General features: G+C 40.6%; 2 protein-coding genes across 3 annotated transcripts; both read right to left on the bottom strand.

Annotated features, from left to right (window-relative positions):
- Nucleotides 1-6,122: 6,122 nt before the first annotated feature.
- Nucleotides 6,123-10,066, bottom strand: dusp2 (dual specificity phosphatase 2). The gene is made up of 4 exons (XM_036526948.1): nucleotides 9,416-10,066; nucleotides 8,636-8,766; nucleotides 7,643-7,862; nucleotides 6,123-7,097 (listed from the first exon to the last, which is right to left on the bottom strand). Exons 1-4 carry the CDS (start codon nucleotides 9,807-9,809, stop codon nucleotides 6,883-6,885), a joined length of 960 nt encoding a protein of 319 aa, XP_036382841.1. The 5' UTR covers nucleotides 9,810-10,066; the 3' UTR covers nucleotides 6,123-6,882.
- A 3,990-nt stretch (nucleotides 10,067-14,056) lies between these two features.
- Nucleotides 14,057-18,739, bottom strand: LOC118777165 (izumo sperm-egg fusion protein 1). 2 transcript variants are annotated; one of them, XM_036527925.1, is made up of 10 exons: nucleotides 18,399-18,739; nucleotides 17,297-17,457; nucleotides 17,091-17,165; nucleotides 16,813-16,896; nucleotides 16,618-16,638; nucleotides 16,175-16,264; nucleotides 15,789-15,901; nucleotides 15,320-15,476; nucleotides 15,033-15,207; nucleotides 14,057-14,219 (listed from the first exon to the last, which is right to left on the bottom strand). In XM_036527925.1, the coding sequence occupies exons 2-10, from the start codon at nucleotides 17,406-17,408 to the stop codon at nucleotides 14,129-14,131; spliced, it is 918 nt and encodes a 305-aa protein (XP_036383818.1). In that variant the 5' UTR covers nucleotides 17,409-17,457; nucleotides 18,399-18,739; the 3' UTR covers nucleotides 14,057-14,128. The 2 variants fall into 2 exon arrangements, with proteins under 2 accessions (XP_036383818.1, XP_036383817.1); XM_036527924.1 differs by lacking the exon at nucleotides 18,399-18,739 and having other exon boundaries at nucleotides 17,297-17,747.
- Nucleotides 18,740-19,485: the final 746 nt, after the last annotated feature.

Here is a 19,485-nt window from a genome sequence, read left to right on the forward strand (position 1 = left end):
ACAGTGTCCATGGGGCATTCTTTTTACAAACCATGCCTTTGTTGTAATGGGCAACAAAATACAATGATCACAGTTATTCACATAACAGGCTAATCTTAATTAGAGCCAGATTTGTTGTATATGCATCAACATTGTTATTCATCTTACCTTTGGTACAAGGAAGGCCTGAGACTATTCATATTCAATGTGACTTTCAACTCTTGTCCACACTCCAGTGTATACTAACAATGACTCTGACAAACATGCAAAAATACCATTCTTCTGTAACCAGGCAGCAGTCCTCTGGGGAACTGGACATAAACTGCCTCTAATGACTGATAAAGAAATGGACAATTACCATGTAAGTAGTCGGCTCAGGGAGACGGAAATACATGTATATAAATAAATGTATAAACTTGAAAGCTTCTACAGAGATAAAAGAGAGAGAGAGTAATAGGGCAGATGTACACTGACTGTTAATGGATAGGACCTCTGTACAATACAGTCCAGAAGGACATGTAGGTACCCATAGTTAATAAATACTGATGGGAAACTCTGCAAACTGGTACAGCTTTGATTGTGACATCCTACATGCTAATAACACCGCCTGTCTTTGTAAAGACACTTTGAGGACAAAGCAGAGCAATCAATCACTCACTGACACTTTCCAGAAACTCTAAAATAAAGTATTTCTGAAGACACATAACATGCCACGCCTTGGACTGTGTACATATGTCAGTGAACAATTTGTGTAGTGACATTACTGTGATGAAAGTATCCCTCTGTCATCTAAATCTCTTTGACAAACTGGTGTACAGAAATATTTGACAGTAGTGTGACACAGTTCCGCTGACAAACTTGGTTTCTCTTGCTAGTGGGTGAAATAAATCTGACAAAAGCCTGAAAATGCCAGAACTCAGTATCAATACAGAAGTCAGCTCAGATGGCTCAGTGCTTCACATTACTCGGCTTTTCCCATCTCTAATGTGCTCTTGAACCCAGCTGGGCCCATAGCTGCATAGAGCGTGCCTATCGCAGAAGGAATAGGATTTGCTGTGAAGCTTTTGATGAACAGGCAGCAGCCTAGAGTAAACGCAAAACGGCAGTCAGGGACATAGTATCACAATCGCAGTGCCCAGTCTGGGTCCCCTGCAAGGCAGTATCGAACGGAAACCACGGTTGTCGAAGGATCTGTCACCCACCAGTTTAACATGTGATCAGAAAGTCACAGACAGTGGAGGTAAGGGAGGAAGAGGCCCCAGCGTCAAGGGAAGTCAAATGCGTTAGACCGAGTTGTGTGGGAAGGCGAACAAGTCCCTACTCATCCTAATGAACCTCTAGGTAAGTGTCTCGGGTCAAAAATGTACAAACAATGCCATCTAGTGGAGATTTGAGAGACATGTAAAGAAAAAACTAGTGGCATCCAATGTTTTGTAGGGTATGTTTTGTTGTTGTTGTTGTTGTTGTTATCGCTGTTTTTCGCTTGTTGACAAGTGTGCAGACTATTATTGGGTCACATTTAATCTCATTCATTTGTAGCAACACTAGTAGGGAGTGGTAGGGAGCCTGTATTAACCTGTAGTAACCCTGATAGAAGAAATCTCCTTTAAATGATTTTTCCATGCCTATATCCTCACCTGTAGTTACAATCACCAATCCAATGGTATTTCATGTGTTGATCATTGCCTGCAAAAGGAAGGTTTGTGACTCAGGTCGATGATCATAAACATTTCATTGTCAGATGGAGAGGTACTTGCGCTCTTGAAATTTATGGAACGCCGTCCAGTTTCCAGTCAGCTCACATTTATCTGCAGGGTTGGACCAAGTTACATGCTATCTACAACAATGGCAGTGGTGATATGAGCTGTGTGAAATCAATCCAGCAATTTAATTCAAGTTCTCTGGAGTCAGAATACCATTATATGATTTATGATCAAAACCTTTTGTTTTTTCCCCATCAGACACATTGGAATATGTTCTCTGCACATCATAAAAGTAGTTATAAATTAGTGAAGCAAATATCTGAGAGGGTCTATGCTATGAAATGGCCTGTATTACACAGGCCTGTAGAGCCCTTATGGAAAAGATGGTTAGTGTTGCCTCCATGTCCTCTGACAAAGTGATATGTATTTAAAGCTTTACTGCTTCACACTGGTGACAAGACCCATCAAAGAGATTTATCAGCTACATTAACTTACTAAATGGGCATACTCTACACAACAACTTCAATGAGGAGAACAAAGTAGTTCATTTGTGTACAGGCAATTATTCAATGTGCAGTGTTTAAGCACTCACTGTCATTTTTCAAGGGAAAAAGAGCTCAGTTGATTGTACCAGATCAGGTCCACCTGAATGCCAGCATTGGAATAATAACTTAAGGCTGACTTGACCTTGTGAATATCATTGGTGAAGAAGATCTGGTACTGATAGAGAATGGTGCATTGGAGTTAAGATACTGTACATCATTAAAATCAATGAGCAGAACAGTGGAATGATTTCTTCTTTTATAAAAAAAATCATGTGATGATAAATTTGGAAATGAAACTGATACAGAAGAACCCTGTTTTCAGACTTTTTCACACAAGTTTGTACTACAAGGCCTAGAGAAGTGTCTGCTCTTTTAAGTGTAGATGAAGCATTTATGCATGTTGGACTGTCCCCTTACAAAAAATGTGCAATGCATAACTGTTTCTGATGATCACCTGAGACACCTGAGATTTTGACCCTGTCTTCACAATGTACATTCTTTTTGATTGGCACAAACACCCTATAAGAAAAAAAAGAAGATGGAGAAGAAGACTGCGTATTGAAATGAAAGTCTTCAATTCAGTTGAAAAACAGGATCGCAGCACGCAAAAAACACAGACTTTGGGTTCAGCGGTGTCGGAGTGAACCCCGATCGTTCAAACTAATTCCCATATATACAATTTAGGTTGTTCTTGATATAAATGAACCGGACCTATCGCCTGTATGATAATGATGTCAGAGTGGTGGTTTTGAGTAAGCCAGGATACCATTGTTTGAGAAAGCTTGGATACCCCTTTGTCTGAGATAGTTCTTGATTGCCCACTCCCGGTCCCATTCTATAATTGTTTGCCATCTAGCTTTACCAAATTGTTAAGGTGTCGGCAGAGGTGTGGACCATCTTGTCAGGGTCTCTATGATCTCAAGCCCTTTGGGATGCCGCGGCTATTCATATTAGATCATGTGTGGTGGAATGCATATTCTGGGGCAGAATGCTGTAATTTCTTACAGCCCCCAGAGATACATCTGCAAGAATCATTAACAAATTGTTGTAAAATGTGCAGTTCCTCTTTCGAACCGGTCACCTTGAATGAGCAGATTATCCATGAGTGGGGTAAGAGACTGTTGTATGGGTAAGAATAGAACATACCTGGTAAGTGACAGTATCAGCAGACCTGTAGTGAAACTAAAGGACAGCGCTCAGTTTACCGGACACTGCTGGGCTGTAGGAAATGTTGATTTTGGGGTACCTGAAAAAATACGTGGAAACCAGGTATCCAGTATCTGAACTTTAATGATGCACATGTATGTACATGTACACACTCAGGTACACACACACTCACACACACACAGACACACACATAGCTCCAGAATGTTCTTGGCTATGGAAAGAGGGTGTGGTTTATCTTCAGGTATGAGAAAAGAAATTCTTGGCCCAGGGAATACTGATTTTGGCTGTTGTCTTCATTCCATGGAAATGAGCGGCAACCTGAGCCAGGGGAAATGACTTCACTTTTAAAATAGCCCAGGTGTTTATCCGTACTGAGGTTAAGGTTAATGGACACTAATAATGGACATTTTCAAAGTGCTGAAGGTGACGCTACAAAAACTGTCACTTAGGGGAAGGGACACATAAGTTACTTGCAGTGGGGCAGCTGAGGAGGGGGAGATCAGTAAAAGGCAAATACGGGCAGAAGCCTGCGAGGGTCTCTGAATAATATTTCCATGGTACACACAAAGATCAGTAAACCCTTTCTAAATACAGAGCACCTGGGAGTCCTACGCTATTCATGGTACATGTCACACTGTTTGGTGGCTAAAGCACACTCAACCACAGTCATACCCACTTTGTGAAGTACTTTGAAGTTATTTTGATCATTTTAAAATGAATTTAGAGCCACTATTAGCCCTGTGTCAGCTGTCTGTATGCTGTATTTTTTCCGCCAATGTGGGCTTGTGGTTGCTGTTGACAAATGACAAGGCTGGTTTTGAACCCAGGCCGCAAGGCTCAGCCTGTGCTTGGAACAACAAAATGGAATATATAGTTATGCTATTATAGCATCATAAGGTAATGTAATACTTGAGATGCTTTTACTGTCTGAGTCACTCAGCAGCCTGTGTATGTTGGTTTGGTACAGTGTTTCAAGGCCTTGATGCTTGCATTCAGAACATCCAACACAACTGCACCTACCTAACTGAACTCACTAATACAAGTCTATGTTCCCTCCTGACCGCTATGCTCTGCTACTGAATGGCATCTAGTGGTCCCATCACATCACAGCACAAAATCACTTCCCAGAACCTCCTCCGCCGCTGTCCCCCGATGGTGAAATGAACTTCCATGTCATCCGTTCCGCTGAGTTCCTCACTATTTTTAAGAAAATCTGAAGACGCAGCTCTTCCATGCTCACCTCAACATCAGAAATGCTACCATCTAAAGCAATTTCTTATATTTTAATATTTGTTTTCCATTAAAAAATTACTCTATGGTTTCATGTACTTGTTTAGCTATTGAACTACTACTAATACTAATACTATTGAAACTTCATACTGCACTTCTAATATTGTTGACTCCTTATGTGGCTTTTTGCTTGTGATGTACTCACCTGTAAGTTGCTTTGGATAAAAGTATCTGCCAAATGAATAAAAGTAAATCCAAATGGTTGTTAGTTCATTAGGTTTGATTGCATTACTAACAGAGTGTTGTTGCATCTTTACTATTTCAGTAGATATGCATGTTTAATATGATTGTGTCTGAGAACATAGAGGTTGATGAGGATGTAGGCAGAGAGATACTGATCTTTGGCTTGGGATCATGACAAAGGAATCGCACTTGGCCGAGGGTGTTGACCCCCCCTTCAGACATCATAAACAGGAAAAACTGTGAGACAGGGTTGAGGAAGGAGGCCAAACAGCTCACATAGAAGTGGTAAGGGGGAGCTTTGCATTTGTAGACAGAACCAATTTATCTAGGTTTTGATAATTGCATAGGTATTGTCTGCAAATTTTCTTTCTAAATCTTTGTTGAGAGGTCCTCATATGTAGGCTAGCTTAATGTTTTCTTTAAATATTTGCATTCATCAGATTTGGAAAGCTGTAATTAAACGTGTAAAATCTGAAGTTGCAGCTTTTGAATGTTTATATGTCAAAAAATGGTGGAAATGCCTTCAGTTATTCCTTTCTGTTTGCACATCTTTCCATCAATGTACTTCTTTCACAAAGGCCTCCCAGCAGACATTGGTCAGGAGATGTCAAATACCAGACAATATTCACCTGACAGCTCAATAAATCACACTGATGAACAGGTAATTTGTCATGAACATGGGCACACACACTAGCCCCCCAGGGACTGGAAACAAAATACAGGGACAGAAAGGTTGAAAGATGCTGCATGTTTTAGCCATCTGCATCTTATAAGTTTATCTTAGTCTTAAAATGATAATTTACCTCATCATAACCAAAAGTTGGCAAGGTTTATATTTAAGTGAAAAAATAGTATTGCTCTGTATGCAAGAACATTATTGACTCATTCACACAACTTTCAACTTGAAAGCAGCTTGAAAGCACAAAAACAGAAAAAAGTGACCTTTTCATTTTTGATATATTGACTATATATCAGAGGCTCATGATAACTTGCTCAAAAGGGAGGTTGTATTCTACAGACATGGAGCCTTCATTTAGCAGTGTGAACTATCACATTTCATGAACACAATGTATTCTGCCTGTAGAACCAGTATCTTGATGAAGACAGAGTGATAGTACAAATTGTGATGGGAAAGGTATAAACGGAATAAGAAGAAAGAGAGAGACACAGACATTTTTCCATAAATTATAAATAATTTAATTTGTATCAAAACAGGAATCATTTAACCTTTTGCATTTCAAAATAAAAAGTGCGGTGCTGAACAGTGAACATTTTTGCAATGCATTCAAATTTACACTTTCAGTAAAAAAAATCATGATAAGATATTTACATTTTAATAAAAGTAAAAAAAACGCATAAAAGCTATGGCTTCTCCCTTTTGCTAGTGCAAAATTTATCTAATACTGGAATAAGGAGATGGCATAATTTCTTCCCACCACAGCAATATATGGCTCTTTATGTCTCTTTAATATTGCTGGGTTGCCTGAAGACCCATCAATGTTGATCCTAGTGTAAAACCTTACAGAGCCACACTGGAACATGAACTAGCTGATGCTTATGTGGGTTAACTGATGCAAGTCTACAGTATGACCTATCCTTGTCCCTAAGGCACCCCTAAGGCAAATAACACTGGTGCATGTGAGAGTGGGTAAGTCCATGAGTTACTGCACAGTGACTGACACTTTTGAATTTATCAGTCACACCTACATTAATCTCCTAGGGAAAAATGACATGTACCAGATACTGCCCTTGAACATTGCAGTGTTTTTTTTGTTATTGTTCAAATAAAGTTAGTGTCACAGACAGGCTGTGGTGGTAACAGATTCAGGAATGTGAGTAAAAAGGATCCACAGAGTTTGAGGTGCAGGCTGCGCATGACATCGAAGTTCACTTCTCACACTTCCGACATCCACATTTCTTAGTATGCATGTCTGAGGCCTTACTGCGTCTTTCAGGAATTTGAGATGCAGGAGCTCCCTCCCTGGCGTCGTCGCACCTTCGGAGGCGCGAGGGTTTCAGTGGCACAGCACGTCGGTCTCGAACTGCAGCAGCTGGCCCATGAAGGCCAGGTTGGGCGAGATGACGCGTCGCCGCTGCTTCACGAAGTCGAAGGCCTCGTCCAGGCACACGCGCCGCGAGTGCATCAGGTACGCCAGGCAGATGGTGGCCGAGCGCGAGATGCCAGCCTGGCAGTGCACCAGCACTCGCCCCCCATGCTGCTTCACCGAATCTGTGGAGAAAGAAGGGAGGAACCATGATCAACTTATTTCTAATGCCCTCTAATGCCATCTATAAACAATTATTTGTAACAGTTGTATATAACTAATACTTGTACAGACTCACAGCCTGCACTCCTGTACACTTTAACTTAATGTGCAGTAGCTGTTCACATTTATTTTTATATACCTCATTCATTCCATCCTTATTCCATATATGTGTCCTGCACTACTGTTGTTTTTTGTATCACTAGTGTTATTGGTATTTGTTGTTGTCAGCTTGATGTTGTATGAAAGCACTACAAGGGACACCGGAACTGGAGTCAAATTCCTAGTATGTGTAAAAGCATGCTTGATCAATAAAGTCTGATTTTGATTCTGATTTTGTTTCTCAGCAAGCAGGCAAGCCCACAGGTCCTGCAGTGTATCAGCTCCGGCTATCAGTACAATGTAAGATTAGGGATTCACTGCTTTGTTTTGTATGTTGGATTGATTGTGCTGCTATTCTAAGCTGCACACCAGGTAAGAACTGATGCTGGCGGTGGCAGATGGAGCTTACCGATGAAGTCAATGGCCTCGGGGAAGCAGGCTCGGATGTTGGCCACAAGGCTATCCTCCACACGCAGAGTCTTGTAGTGAAGCTCATCCTCGAACAGGTTGGGGCAGGTGGAGGAGACGTTGAGCACCGCGGTGATGCCGCATTTTGCAAGGGTCTCGCGTCTGGATGAGTGGTGGGCACTCCCTAAGAACAGGAAGGGGAGTATCTCCACTGGGCCATCCTGTCAGGCAAAACCACAACACATGTGTAAGTAGCATGTTCACATTTTGCTGTTACTGCCTGTTGACAGACAGAGAAAAGCCAAACACCCAAAATTAGCAAGAAGCAGAACAATGGAGGGCACAGATACAGCAATCATATGACAATGATTTTCATGTTTTGTTTTTACTTGTCATTATTAGGGAGGCAAGGGCCTAAAAACACACAAAAAATGAACAAAAAGCATGTGGAACAAAGTGTACATACGTTTAAACATAACAAAAATATAGCATTTATATTTTATATTTATTCATTTGGCAGATGCTCTTATCCAGAGGAAGTTCAGGACCCTTGAGTAATTTATCTTCTGCTCTTATCCAGATTATATATAAATACACATTTTTACTCCTTTTGCTTATGTACTGAAATACAGCAATTTCTGCACACCGTTTCAGATCAGTCATCAAAACGTATTCAGTTTTCAAAGCATCGCAGTATAACACTACACATACACCAACAAGTGCTTTTTCGTAACATGGTTACTTTTTAAAGTGGTTCTCGTAAATCGAATGACTGAGATCACAAAATGTCCAGATAAGATGAGCTACACATTTAACGTTCGTTGTAAACTAATTAAATTTTGATGGTATAACCTAATATTTTTCATATATAATGTACGCTTTATGCCGTCAACACTGTGGTGTTGGATGTATCTAAACACAAATATCTCTACTTTCATTATATTAATTAGACTGTTTCCTGACCGCTTTCTCTTTCCCAGAAGCCTCAGCTCACCTGATCGTACAGGGGGGTAGTTCTTCCTGACATGCCTGGTTCAGGGTCCCTCACGGCGGTATTGTTTCCACTCGCGGCCGGGGCGTTGACGCAGAGGTCTGGGTACATGGCGAAGAATCCGTCGAATCCGCCTAAGAAAAACACAAAACGCGCCAGACTCGTCAAATACAAAGCGAAGGTACAGGTGTTTCAGTAACGTTCTGCATCATTCATGATAAATGTGGAAATCAGACAAATCAAAATGACAGCGAGACCATTTTCACTTTATCTAGAATGACAAAATTGAAGGGCAATAGGCTATAGCATATAAACTCTGCTACTAATACAAAATACGTTGCTTACAGAACTGAATTCATTCGTCATGATATATCGAACAGGAATGTCGTAGTGCAGTTAGCCCTTTAATTTATTGGTTTAATCTGCGATAATAACTTGATTATGCGCTACATAATCAAGTCCATTATCAAATAATTGTGATGGACATTTTTTTTCAAACTGGCGTGAAACAAGAGCTGAAGATAATTTAACAGATGTTTTAAAAAAATAGAGGATTGAACATATCACATGCTGTAGGCCTACACGACGTAACTACTGAAGGTGTAATATTTTGTTTAAAATTGAAAAGTTAATTTCAGAACTTCATCTGGTTATTTTACAAACGAGTATTACCCATTTTCTTTTTTTTTATTTGTCATTTGGTTGAATTTATTCAGTGTAATCTTGACTTTACAAGAAAATTTTCCTCTCATTTTCTTTTTCAAATGTTAAAAAACTGTGTACCTTGTAAGAAGCACATCTGCGTGTTTCCAGCTTCGACCTCGGCGTGTAGAGCAGTGAGAAGCATACTCGCGAGGCTCTCAGTTTTCAGGTCAGCAACAGAAGGGCTATCCTCATCCAGTATAACAACCAGTGAGAACTCCCCGCTGCGCAGCCGACCCAGCAGTGTCCTGTCCGGCACCAGCCACTCCAGGCTAACCACTGAGCTTTTGGACCTCCGGCGGAGCATGGAGTTCCAGTTCACATTTCTTGAGTCACAGATGTGCGCCCGGGAATATGCGAGAAACGGTCTGCAGTCCAGCACTAAGGAGCCGCCGGCAGTAAAGTGCTCCGACGGTGTCCGCAGAATTTGCGCCAACTCAGCAGCGGCAATCTCAAGCAGGTCGCTCATTCCCATTCTTTATTTCTCACAATCAGACAATAACAGATATGTTCACTATCGAAATGTTGAGCAGTATTTACTATTTGAATCTTAGCCTACTTTTTCAAACAAAAACTTTCTAAATATGAAAAAGTAGGCCTGTACTTTTAAGTTATTTTAGTAAGTACAACAAAGTCTTAAAATACAACAAGATTATTTTAAGTTTTTTCCTTCCATTCTGAAATGTAACTGGTGCGTGCCCTGTCAATATCTGTTTTGCGTTCTCAGGTATTGTTAACAGCTGTAGAGTGGCAATGAGGGGCGGAGCGGGAGCTTTTGTACTGCTGATGACTTAAAAGAGCCCCCGCCTGGTTTTCCGCATAAGGAAAAAACGTCACTGACGGAACAACCAAATATGGAATTCTGCCTGTGCCGGTTTACCTAATATGGGTAGTGACGTCTTCACTCTCGTTTTCCCACCCGCACGTGGTGCTTGGGGGTTACCCCGTGTTTTTAATGCGATGACGCTATCCGCGGGTAAAGCAGCAGATTTTTCACACAAAAGTCCCAGCCCCAGTTACACTGTATGTAGTTGAGTGTGGGTTTCTCCGTCAAAAACCTGCTTCCACTGAATCACAACTGATTCATTCTTGTGTGTTTTGGCTTCTGCAACAAAATGTGTGTTAATATTACTTTTCAGTGTTGATACCTTGTGTTTGCATCATTTTGCTTCCCTGCACTTCCCACTCCACCTCGTCTTCCTCCTACGCCTCCCCCTCTTCCTCCCCTTTTGGCATATTTCTTTTACGAGAACTATCAATATCACGTTTTATGAAAATGTATATTGCCATTGCCTGATGAGAGTCCAGGTTTGAAATCTGCAATGAGTGTATGTGTGTATGTATATGTGTGGCTAGGCCAGGAACTGATGTGACCTCTTCTTGCAGCACAATGACATACCCGGTCATATTTCATGTGGTCTACAGCTTTGGTTTATATCAATTTAAAATCTCCATACTGCATACATGTTGAAAGAGCTTCAAAATAAAAAAATGAAAAACTGTGTGCATACTTAAAAAAAAGGAATAATAAAATAATAATAAATGAGCTGGATTATTATTTGAGGATTTATTCACTAGAGGCTAAGTAATCTCACACAACATGCTCTAATCTGAGGCCATAATAACAAATGAAGAGAAAAGATCCTCTCTCTCTCTCTCTCTCTCTCTCTCTCTCCGTCTTTGACCTCCTCTTCATTTGTTAATCTGCGCTCACCAAGTCTCACCTTCCCAAGGTCCCACCGAGTCAGAACATTTCCTAATCAGACCTAATGCAGGGCTCTATTTATTTTGCATGATGACAACAATATCCTTCGTTAATATTTCAGAGGAACAAAGTTACTGCAGTAACACCACTGAGTGCGGGGGAGGTTGAAAAAGTCAGTCAGGAAGTCACATGAAACACCGAAACAGACGGGCTGATGTAAAGCAGTTTCATGACATAATCAATTTTGTGGTGGGCCTTGAAAGAAATTTCATGTGGTGGGCGGGACTGCGACCCGCTGACTCCGGATGTTTGGGTGTTATTTGCATTATTGGGTTATCTGTATGACTGTGTGCATCGTCCGGTTGACGTCTTTATCCCTTCTGACAGTGTAATGGTTATCCTCATCAGAATGTAAAATGGGGCATAAAGTCATGTGCACAAAAGTATTAGAACAACCAGCATTTGAAGCAGTAAGACTGGCTTGTTTATGATATATTTTGATTAGCCATTTATAGTGTGGATTGCAGACACGAGCCTGGTTTCTGGCAGAATGTCTGTGTCTGTAGCAGAATTAAAAATGCCCAGCTCGCAGGTGGGAACTTGAAGGGGTGGCAGGAAGGACCATTTTATGTCCGCATACACATCCACTGATTGATACTGCACACCTGTTTCCTTTTTGAATGACATGATTTGGATGAAATACACCATTTACAGTAAACCGAGTTCACCCTTCTTCCCCCAATTTCAAGCCAGAATCCAAACCACGTTTCTTTTGTCATCTGCACTCCCCCACTCTCTCTCTCTCTCTCACTCTTTGTCCCGTTTGTTGTCCTCCGCTCATTAATCTGAGCTCATCACAACACAAATCACAAATGTCATACACCTCCCCCTCTCAGCCTCCTTTCCTAGGAACTGCCTCTCCCCCAACTTTCCGCCTTCCTCTCCCACTCTCGTCACTTTCTCTCTCCCTCATTACCCCTCTCACTCCTTCACTTCTGTAATCTGAGCTCATCAAGGACTATGAAAAAACCTTCTCTTCTGCCTCTCACTCTCCCACTCCTCATTCCTCAGTCTGAACTCACTCCCTCGCTTGCTCCAAGAATCATAACTGTTCCCTTCTTTCCTGCTTCTTTTGCTTGTTTTCTAAATTACTCTATCCTGTTCATAATACCATGACCCCCATGTGTAAAGATGTTTACTGGCAATTTAGCAGGTTTCAAGAAAGTTTTCATAGGCAAAAATGAAAGTCAAACTTGGAGCCTGATTTGAAGTGTGTGTCTATGTGTGTGTGGGGGAATGTGGGCTGAGGTTTGGGTGACAGGATGTAGCTGTTTCTCTGCCTGTACTTTGGCATGGGGGCGAAACGGAAACATGTGTCATGTGACGGGTGTCGCACCGGAATATTCAGCCTTTCATACGCACACCGACAAGCTCACCACCTCTTACAAATGCATACATCACTAAAGGCAAACTGGGAGATTTTCCACAACAGTGTAACAGAGTGCGACAAACCATGTCATAGAAAAAATATCAGATGTGAAGAGTGAGGCTTTAGGTGATCGGGAAGAATTTTATTTATGTCACTACGATATTTGTTACTAGCATAAATCTCTTGTTAGTCCATTTTAATTCAGCTGTAGCCTAAGATGAAGAAATACATTTTAATGCCCTCACTATTGTGGTATTGAAAGATGTACATAATCACCTTTACAAAATAACCTGTGTGTGCACACATGGGCACAATCATATTTGGTTTCTTTGTTCAAAAAATGAGTGCTAATAAAACAGCAATAAAGAGCTGGAAAATTGGCACATAGAATCAGTTTGTAATAAATTTGAAAATCAACCAGTGCTGGACCTTCAGATGAGGATAAGATCCATTGCCCTCACTTGGGCCACATATCAAAAACAGGAAATCCACAGCTATTCATAGATGGAAAACTGCATTTCAAGAGAAAATGGCTAATGCTATGTCTGTCAGTAGCCACTAAATAAATACTACAATGGGAGCAGTCATTTATGTGGCTGAGCAAGGGTTTTGAATCATCATGCATCTTTACTGAATTTTAGCTATGATATGCTAAAATGCTTGGCTTGCATTGTTCCGTTCCCCAGTTATACAATGTCATCAGACAGTTACTTGACAAACGAACAGTATGTTTTCACTGGGTCTGAAATGGATTCACTGATACAGAATGATGTCAAACCACTTGTTTTTGTGAACGTTCTCACATTGTGTGCATTCTCCGCAGATGCTAACCACATTGTCTTCAGCTTTGGAAACATTCCTTTCAAAATGTTCTGTAGGGCTATAGAAATGCATGTCATTAGCTGTACTGTGGGAAATTGGCTGGTACTATGAAATAATTTTTTAGGGGTGTCATATTGTTTTCCAGCCACTGTTTCTTCTTCTTTCTGTAGGCCATTGGATGAAAATGTTCATGTAAACAAATGATTAATCTATTTTCTCTTTCAATCTCACACTCTCTCTCCCTCACCTAATGCTTGTTTATCTGTCCCTTCCTCCCTCTGTCCCCACTCAGAGAGGATTATCTTGGATTAGAGTGACAGCAGGGTATATTAATTCCAGAAAAAAACGTTGTAATCCATGAGATCTACCCATTTCAACCATCTCATCCCCTCCCACATGTCTGTGTCCACATCCGTTCATTCAGCAAAAACGTGTCTTAACTCTGGCTTTGGTCAATGAGTGAAAAAAAATAGTATGACCTGCAAACGTTTTTATTTGCCATTCACATAGGTCACATCAAGAGTTACCCACTACTGGCAAACATCAATGCAAACATCCCAGGGTCACACCATATTCCTTTCCCTTACTATTTCATATCCTCTTTACAAGTGCTGGTCACATGACAATGGATTGTCTCTGTTCCCTGTAATGTAAAATCCCTTCTTGTACATTTCTTTTGATTGTCTCCCTTCTAATATCATTTCCTCTCTAATACCACTCAAGAACATGACATGAACGCAAATAAACAGAACATGCGTTTTGCGGGAGAAAAAAAACTACTTTATTGGTTGTAAACCACTCCGCTTGAATTTCTTTTTCCATTCTATGCATCTCTCCTTCATTCTCTCAATGTCGACACTTCTGTCATCTCCACTTCCTGCCCTTGTCTGTGACACATCGCCTCCTCCCTCTGTCGTTTCAGAGTCACGCTGTTTGAGGTGACAATAAATAACAAGACCATGATTACTGTCCATATTTAAGGAGTGTCCCCTTCGACTGCAGCAGTCCCTGTATGCACAATGGACATTACAGACTGCACAGATCATGACACAGTGACTGAATCAGGGTTTTTTTCATTAGGAAACAGCCCCCATGTCGACGCTCACCCTGTTGTCTGCCTGTAGTCAAAAAAGGAAATGACACATCTGAAAACTGCTATTACAGTAACCTGTAAACCATACCACCTTACCAACATTTTTTAAAAAGAAAACAAGTCAACCAACCCCTACCAAACCTGATTTAAATAAACATTTTTTTTTATCCTTGTAACTCTTAAATTAGTGCCCTAGGCATTCATTTCATACCAAAGACAACATTGATGTTTCATCAATAACACTCATTCAGGTCATTTCAGGAAATGGTGAACAAGTAAATGGGTTGAGCAATCAGAATGCAATATGGAGTGATAAATTTCTTACGGCATCATGATGTCATTCTTGTTTTCACTGTTTTGAATGGTTCCTGGAAACATTATGATGTTTCTGCTCCACTAATATTACATTAATAATACACAAAATTCTATCTGGTGGCAATTTATATTGCTTGCACTATCTCTGCATCTGGATATTTACAAAAGTAACTCAGTTTAGCCCCTTGCTTAAGTATCAAACAATGTTGCCTCACTAAGAGTTCAAATTTGCAACTTTCTGTTCCAAGTCCTTGTACCTAACCTTTATACCACATCATCACCCCTTTCACTCACACCCTGACTCACTGACTCGCTGAATCATTCACTTACTTACCCAAAGATCGCTATAATGGCTATGCTGGCAATTATACTGAGAGCTGTCACAGCAACAACGATTCCCCAGAGGACACTGCGAGGAGCTTGCTGCACAGGGGGTACATTGATGTCATCAGGGGGAAGAGTTGGAAGAATGACAACAGGCTTTTGAGTGGTGAGGGGCAAAGGTGTGACTGAGAAAACAGAGGAGGAGAGAGAGAAGAGATGCTTACATGAGGAACAATAATATTGTGCTGTTGAGATGAACGGTGCTTCATCACCATATTTTCCACTGCACTGTCTTACCTGTCAGAACATAGTGTATGCAAGACAAGACAGTACCATCACTGTCCAGCAGGAGGCAGCGGTACACGCCCTGCTCATCCTTGCGCAGCTGGTTCAATATTATCGTGGAGTCTGGGGTCACCACCAACACCGTAGAATCATTGCTTTGACATGAGGACTAAAGACACATACAAATCAATATTTTTTTTGATTGAACATAAGAAAGAAATACAGAGAGGGAAAGTATTCAGTTTGGTATTGGGCTGCTGTGTCTGTAAGTGTGTGTGTGTGTGTGTGAGTATGTGTGTATGTGTGAGATAATGTGGGTTAATGTGTTTGCACATTGTATTATATGGTGATTGTTGTGGTTTAACAAACATTAAGTTAATCACAAGTCCTGACATGAACATCTAAATCTTTGGTCCCATTTGTATGTATTTTTATGTGGTCCTAAATAAATAAATAGAATTGGTACACCAAGTTATCTCACCAGCCCAGGTGTCCTGGAATACTGGTAGTCTTTACGTCCCATAACCAGACTGTGCCAGGGCAAGAAACAGTCTAGAGCCACCTGATCCCCCTCCTCTGCCTCAAGGTGTTGCACTGAGAGACAGCCAGAGAGAGAAAGAGTGAGATAGAGTGAGAGGAGCTTTCCTCTTTATTTGTGAACACGGACTTGGATTAGGGAACACTGTTTAATCTTGCTTGACAATGTGGACATTGCAGTAAACAAGAACCAACACAGATTCAACAGCAAAGACAGACGTTTTTCCTCTTTATTGTATGCAAGAAACTCACAAAGACACACAGACACGAATCAGACAGCCAGGGAGACAGAAGAAATCACATGAGTTCCTGGCATCACAGGAGCCTCACCCCCACAGCTGCGCTGGTCAGCAGGAGACAGACATGTGTGCATCCTGTATTGACAGGTGCTGCAGTCCATCACTCGCTGATACAACAACCCTAAGGGCCACAAACACAGACTATCATACCAATGACGTGAGTCTCTGCGTGTTTTTTTATTTTGTCCAGTCAGACCCGTCTTTCATTTGAAAGCTTTTTGAGATCCCTGAATGGGGACGAAAGGCATCATATAAATGCAAATTATCACTATCATTATCATCATCATCATCATCATCGTTGTCACCATCATCATAAATGTACTGAATGGCAGACTCAGCATCCCCCCCCCCCCAAATGCCAAATACAAACCAAAAATACAGATTAAAAAACCCACAGACGAACAGGCATTCAGTTGTACTGTAGGAGCACTCGTTCACACTGTTACGTATAACATGTCGGAAAATGGTTCTTACCACACTTGTTTGGACAAAGACCTGTATGAAAAGAAAGAATAAAATTGGTATTTTCTTTCCATTCACAAAGCAAAACACAAACCCTTTATATATACATGGTGTATGCTGAATGTAAAAATGTAAATATTAAAATTCAGACCAAAATATTTATTTTCACAGCAGACAGGTGAAATTCCTAACAGCATAGTCACTTACCTGTGCGGGAAAAAATCTCCAGATGTTTCTGTAGGATTGCAATACCTTTCTCCATTATCTGGACTGTTTCGAACAACATGTCATCTTAACAGAGACAGAGAAAAATAAGCGTTCATATCACAGGCATGTCAGCTTTACTCCCATCTCCAATATACATGGTTGCGCGGACTCACACAGACACACAATACAGACTTTTATATTACTTTTCATTACATTTACATTTACTCATTTGACAGATCGTAGGTGATAGCATTGTCTTGTCCTTGGACCCTTCTCACCTATGAATGGTCTTTTGAGCCACTTGTGGAATTCACTCTGGTACTCAGTTCGCACTCTGTACAGAGTGGTGGGATCTGGGGAAGACAGACAAGGAGCTTTTCACTCACTCCATGCGTCACAATGACATTCTGCCAAACAAAACTCTTAGGTATGCCTTACAAGTAAATTCATTTCAATATTGTGTTGACTTGCTGCCACTACACACCGATGACTCCATGGAAGCGTTGGCTGGTCTGCAGGTAGCGGAAGTAGGTGTGGTCAAAGATTTTCTTCAGTTCAATCTGATCCTCCACACTTGTAGAGGAGGAAGCCACCATGTAATCCTCATGCAAGTGTCGGACCAGCCGGTCACACTGCAAGCAGGAACTAGCGAAGGGAAGTGCATGGACCAGACAGAGAAGGCATACAAAGATGCGCAAAACCATGACTGCCGAACAGGAAACGTTTCAGAGGCAGATATGAATGGATTTCAGTTGTGTCACAAAGCGCCATATTGTGATTGCACTCTGTTGCACTCCATTGAACAGAGGAATCCAAACTGTGACATCATTGATTTTAGAATGTAGAATTAACAGGCTAATTTATGTTGTTCATCAACACTGCTCTTTCTGGCTCTTTAGCTTGATGCTCTACATTATTATTATTATTATTATTAACAGTAGTAGCAATAGTAGTCAAACACTGTAGTACAGAATGATGTACAGCGCCCTAGATAAAATTCACGAGAGCAACAAAAACAACATAGAAGCAGAACAGTCAATAACAGTAAATAAGCATCCAACTGAAACCATACATGTACATTACAATAACAATGTCTAACAATGACCGACAACAGCTAAATTACAATTCAGAAGATTTCAATTTGAGATTGTAGTGATACTGAGTGCTACATCTACGAAGCAACCGAGTCCTGAGAGCTAAGCTGACATCTGAACAGGTGTATTTTTAGTCTGCTAATTACTTTGACAAAAAATTTCAAGTGATCAAGACTATTTATTATTTTTCATTTTAAGACAATGAACGAAAATAGACCTCTGCCGCCTATGTCATTTTTAAACTGCTATGAAGGCAGAATAAAAAGTACGTCAACTAACCAGGCACCCTCCACCTGTAAAACACTCACATCTAAAAACATTTGGACAATGTCTGCTTTCGACTATTCATCACTTACTGCCTTACATTTACTTAATTTATTCTCCACTATAAACGCCCGTGATTATCTTGTCAAAACTTTCTGAAAAATAAAATGTGAGCGATTATTAATTGAGATGCTGTAGCGTTTATCATTGCCGTACTTCGACACTTACATTAGTAAGCGTCAGAGATATCTTATTAAAATCATCTTGTTGCTTTTCTTCTCGGACACATTTCACACTTATCGTCAAACAAGCGTAAACTTTCCATATGCTATATATAGGATTAACTAGATGAGCGCACCTCCCGTGAGGATAAAGCTACACGCGAATTACATATAAAAAGGGTGTTCTCGCGATCCAATGAGAGGCTAAATTCACTTGTCGTCACAAAAATACCCAAAAGTTACCAAAAATTCCCCAAACGTTATACACGACATATTAAGCTCGCTAGGTAGCTGGCACCCTTATGTACTTAAGTATTCAAATACGAAAACGGACACAAAAATCACAATAGTTACAACGATAACGAACCACCAGTTCAAACCCGCGGGGAAAAACATCTTTCAAAAAAGAGGGGGCGATGACGCAGGCGAGTTTTTCATCTTCCATCCACAAGGAGGCAGACCAAGTCAAGCCAGTGATATACTGTCCGTACGTTTAAAAATTTCAAGCCGCGTTGAAGTGGGCGCAGTCAACGCAGCCTAACGTCAACCACGGAAGAAGAAATCTTTTTTTTTTTTTTTTAAAGAAATTTTCACAAGTCATTAAATGTATACTGTTGTGGAAAATGTAACCAATAGATAAATAAGAAAGCCTAAGTAATCAGGTGTGTGAAACGCATATTCAAATACATGCTGATTGACTGTCAGTTGTGCAGCTGGGGAAAAAAAAACAGCAAAAATCAATGGAGGGACCTAAGGCATTTTTACACTCTTTCACAAATGGTATGTTCAACCATCAATCGAAATGTATGAAAGTTATGTGCCATTAAAATTCCCTAGAATGTCCCTTTTTAATGACTCATTTCTGTCAATTTGGTCTTTGTATTACAAAAATAATAGTGAATAAGCAGCACTATAAGATGAATAATTCGAGCTACTTCATTCTTGAGCTGCAGTCTCTGACACAGATCCGTCACACATATGAGATCATTCATTCTGGATATAAAATTATATCTCCCAAGTTCATATGATAGGCCTGCTTGATCAAGTAGTTCCTTACTTTCTTTGAACTAAGTTTGATTATACTATAGGCAATA

The sequence above is a fragment of the Megalops cyprinoides genome, chromosome 4 (assembly GCF_013368585.1).
Source record: "Megalops cyprinoides isolate fMegCyp1 chromosome 4, fMegCyp1.pri, whole genome shotgun sequence".
Classification (NCBI taxonomy): Eukaryota; Metazoa; Chordata; class Actinopteri; order Elopiformes; family Megalopidae; genus Megalops; species Megalops cyprinoides.

Excerpts from the sequence above, each read along its gene's own strand:
- dusp2 (XM_036526948.1), bottom strand. The coding sequence starts at position 9,809 with ATGGGAATGAGCGACCTGCTTGAGATTGCCGCTGCTGAGTTGGCGCAA. Across the intron at positions 7,863-8,635 it reads CTACCCCCCTGTACGATCAG|GATGGCCCAGTGGAGATACT; the intron begins GTGAGCTGAGGC and ends TTTGCCTGACAG. Across the intron at positions 7,098-7,642 it reads CGAGGCCATTGACTTCATCG|ATTCGGTGAAGCAGCATGGG; the intron begins GTAAGCTCCATC and ends CTTTCTCCACAG.
- LOC118777165 (XM_036527924.1), bottom strand. The coding sequence starts at position 17,516 with ATGGTTTTGCGCATCTTTGTATGCCTTCTCTGTCTGGTCCATGCACTT. Across the intron at positions 17,166-17,296 it reads ACGCTTCCATGGAGTCATCG|ATCCCACCACTCTGTACAGA; the intron begins GTGTGTAGTGGC and ends TGTCTTCCCCAG. Across the intron at positions 16,265-16,617 it reads TCTTTGTCCAAACAAGTGTG|GGTTGTTGTATCAGCGAGTG; the intron begins GTAAGAACCATT and ends TGTGGCCCTTAG.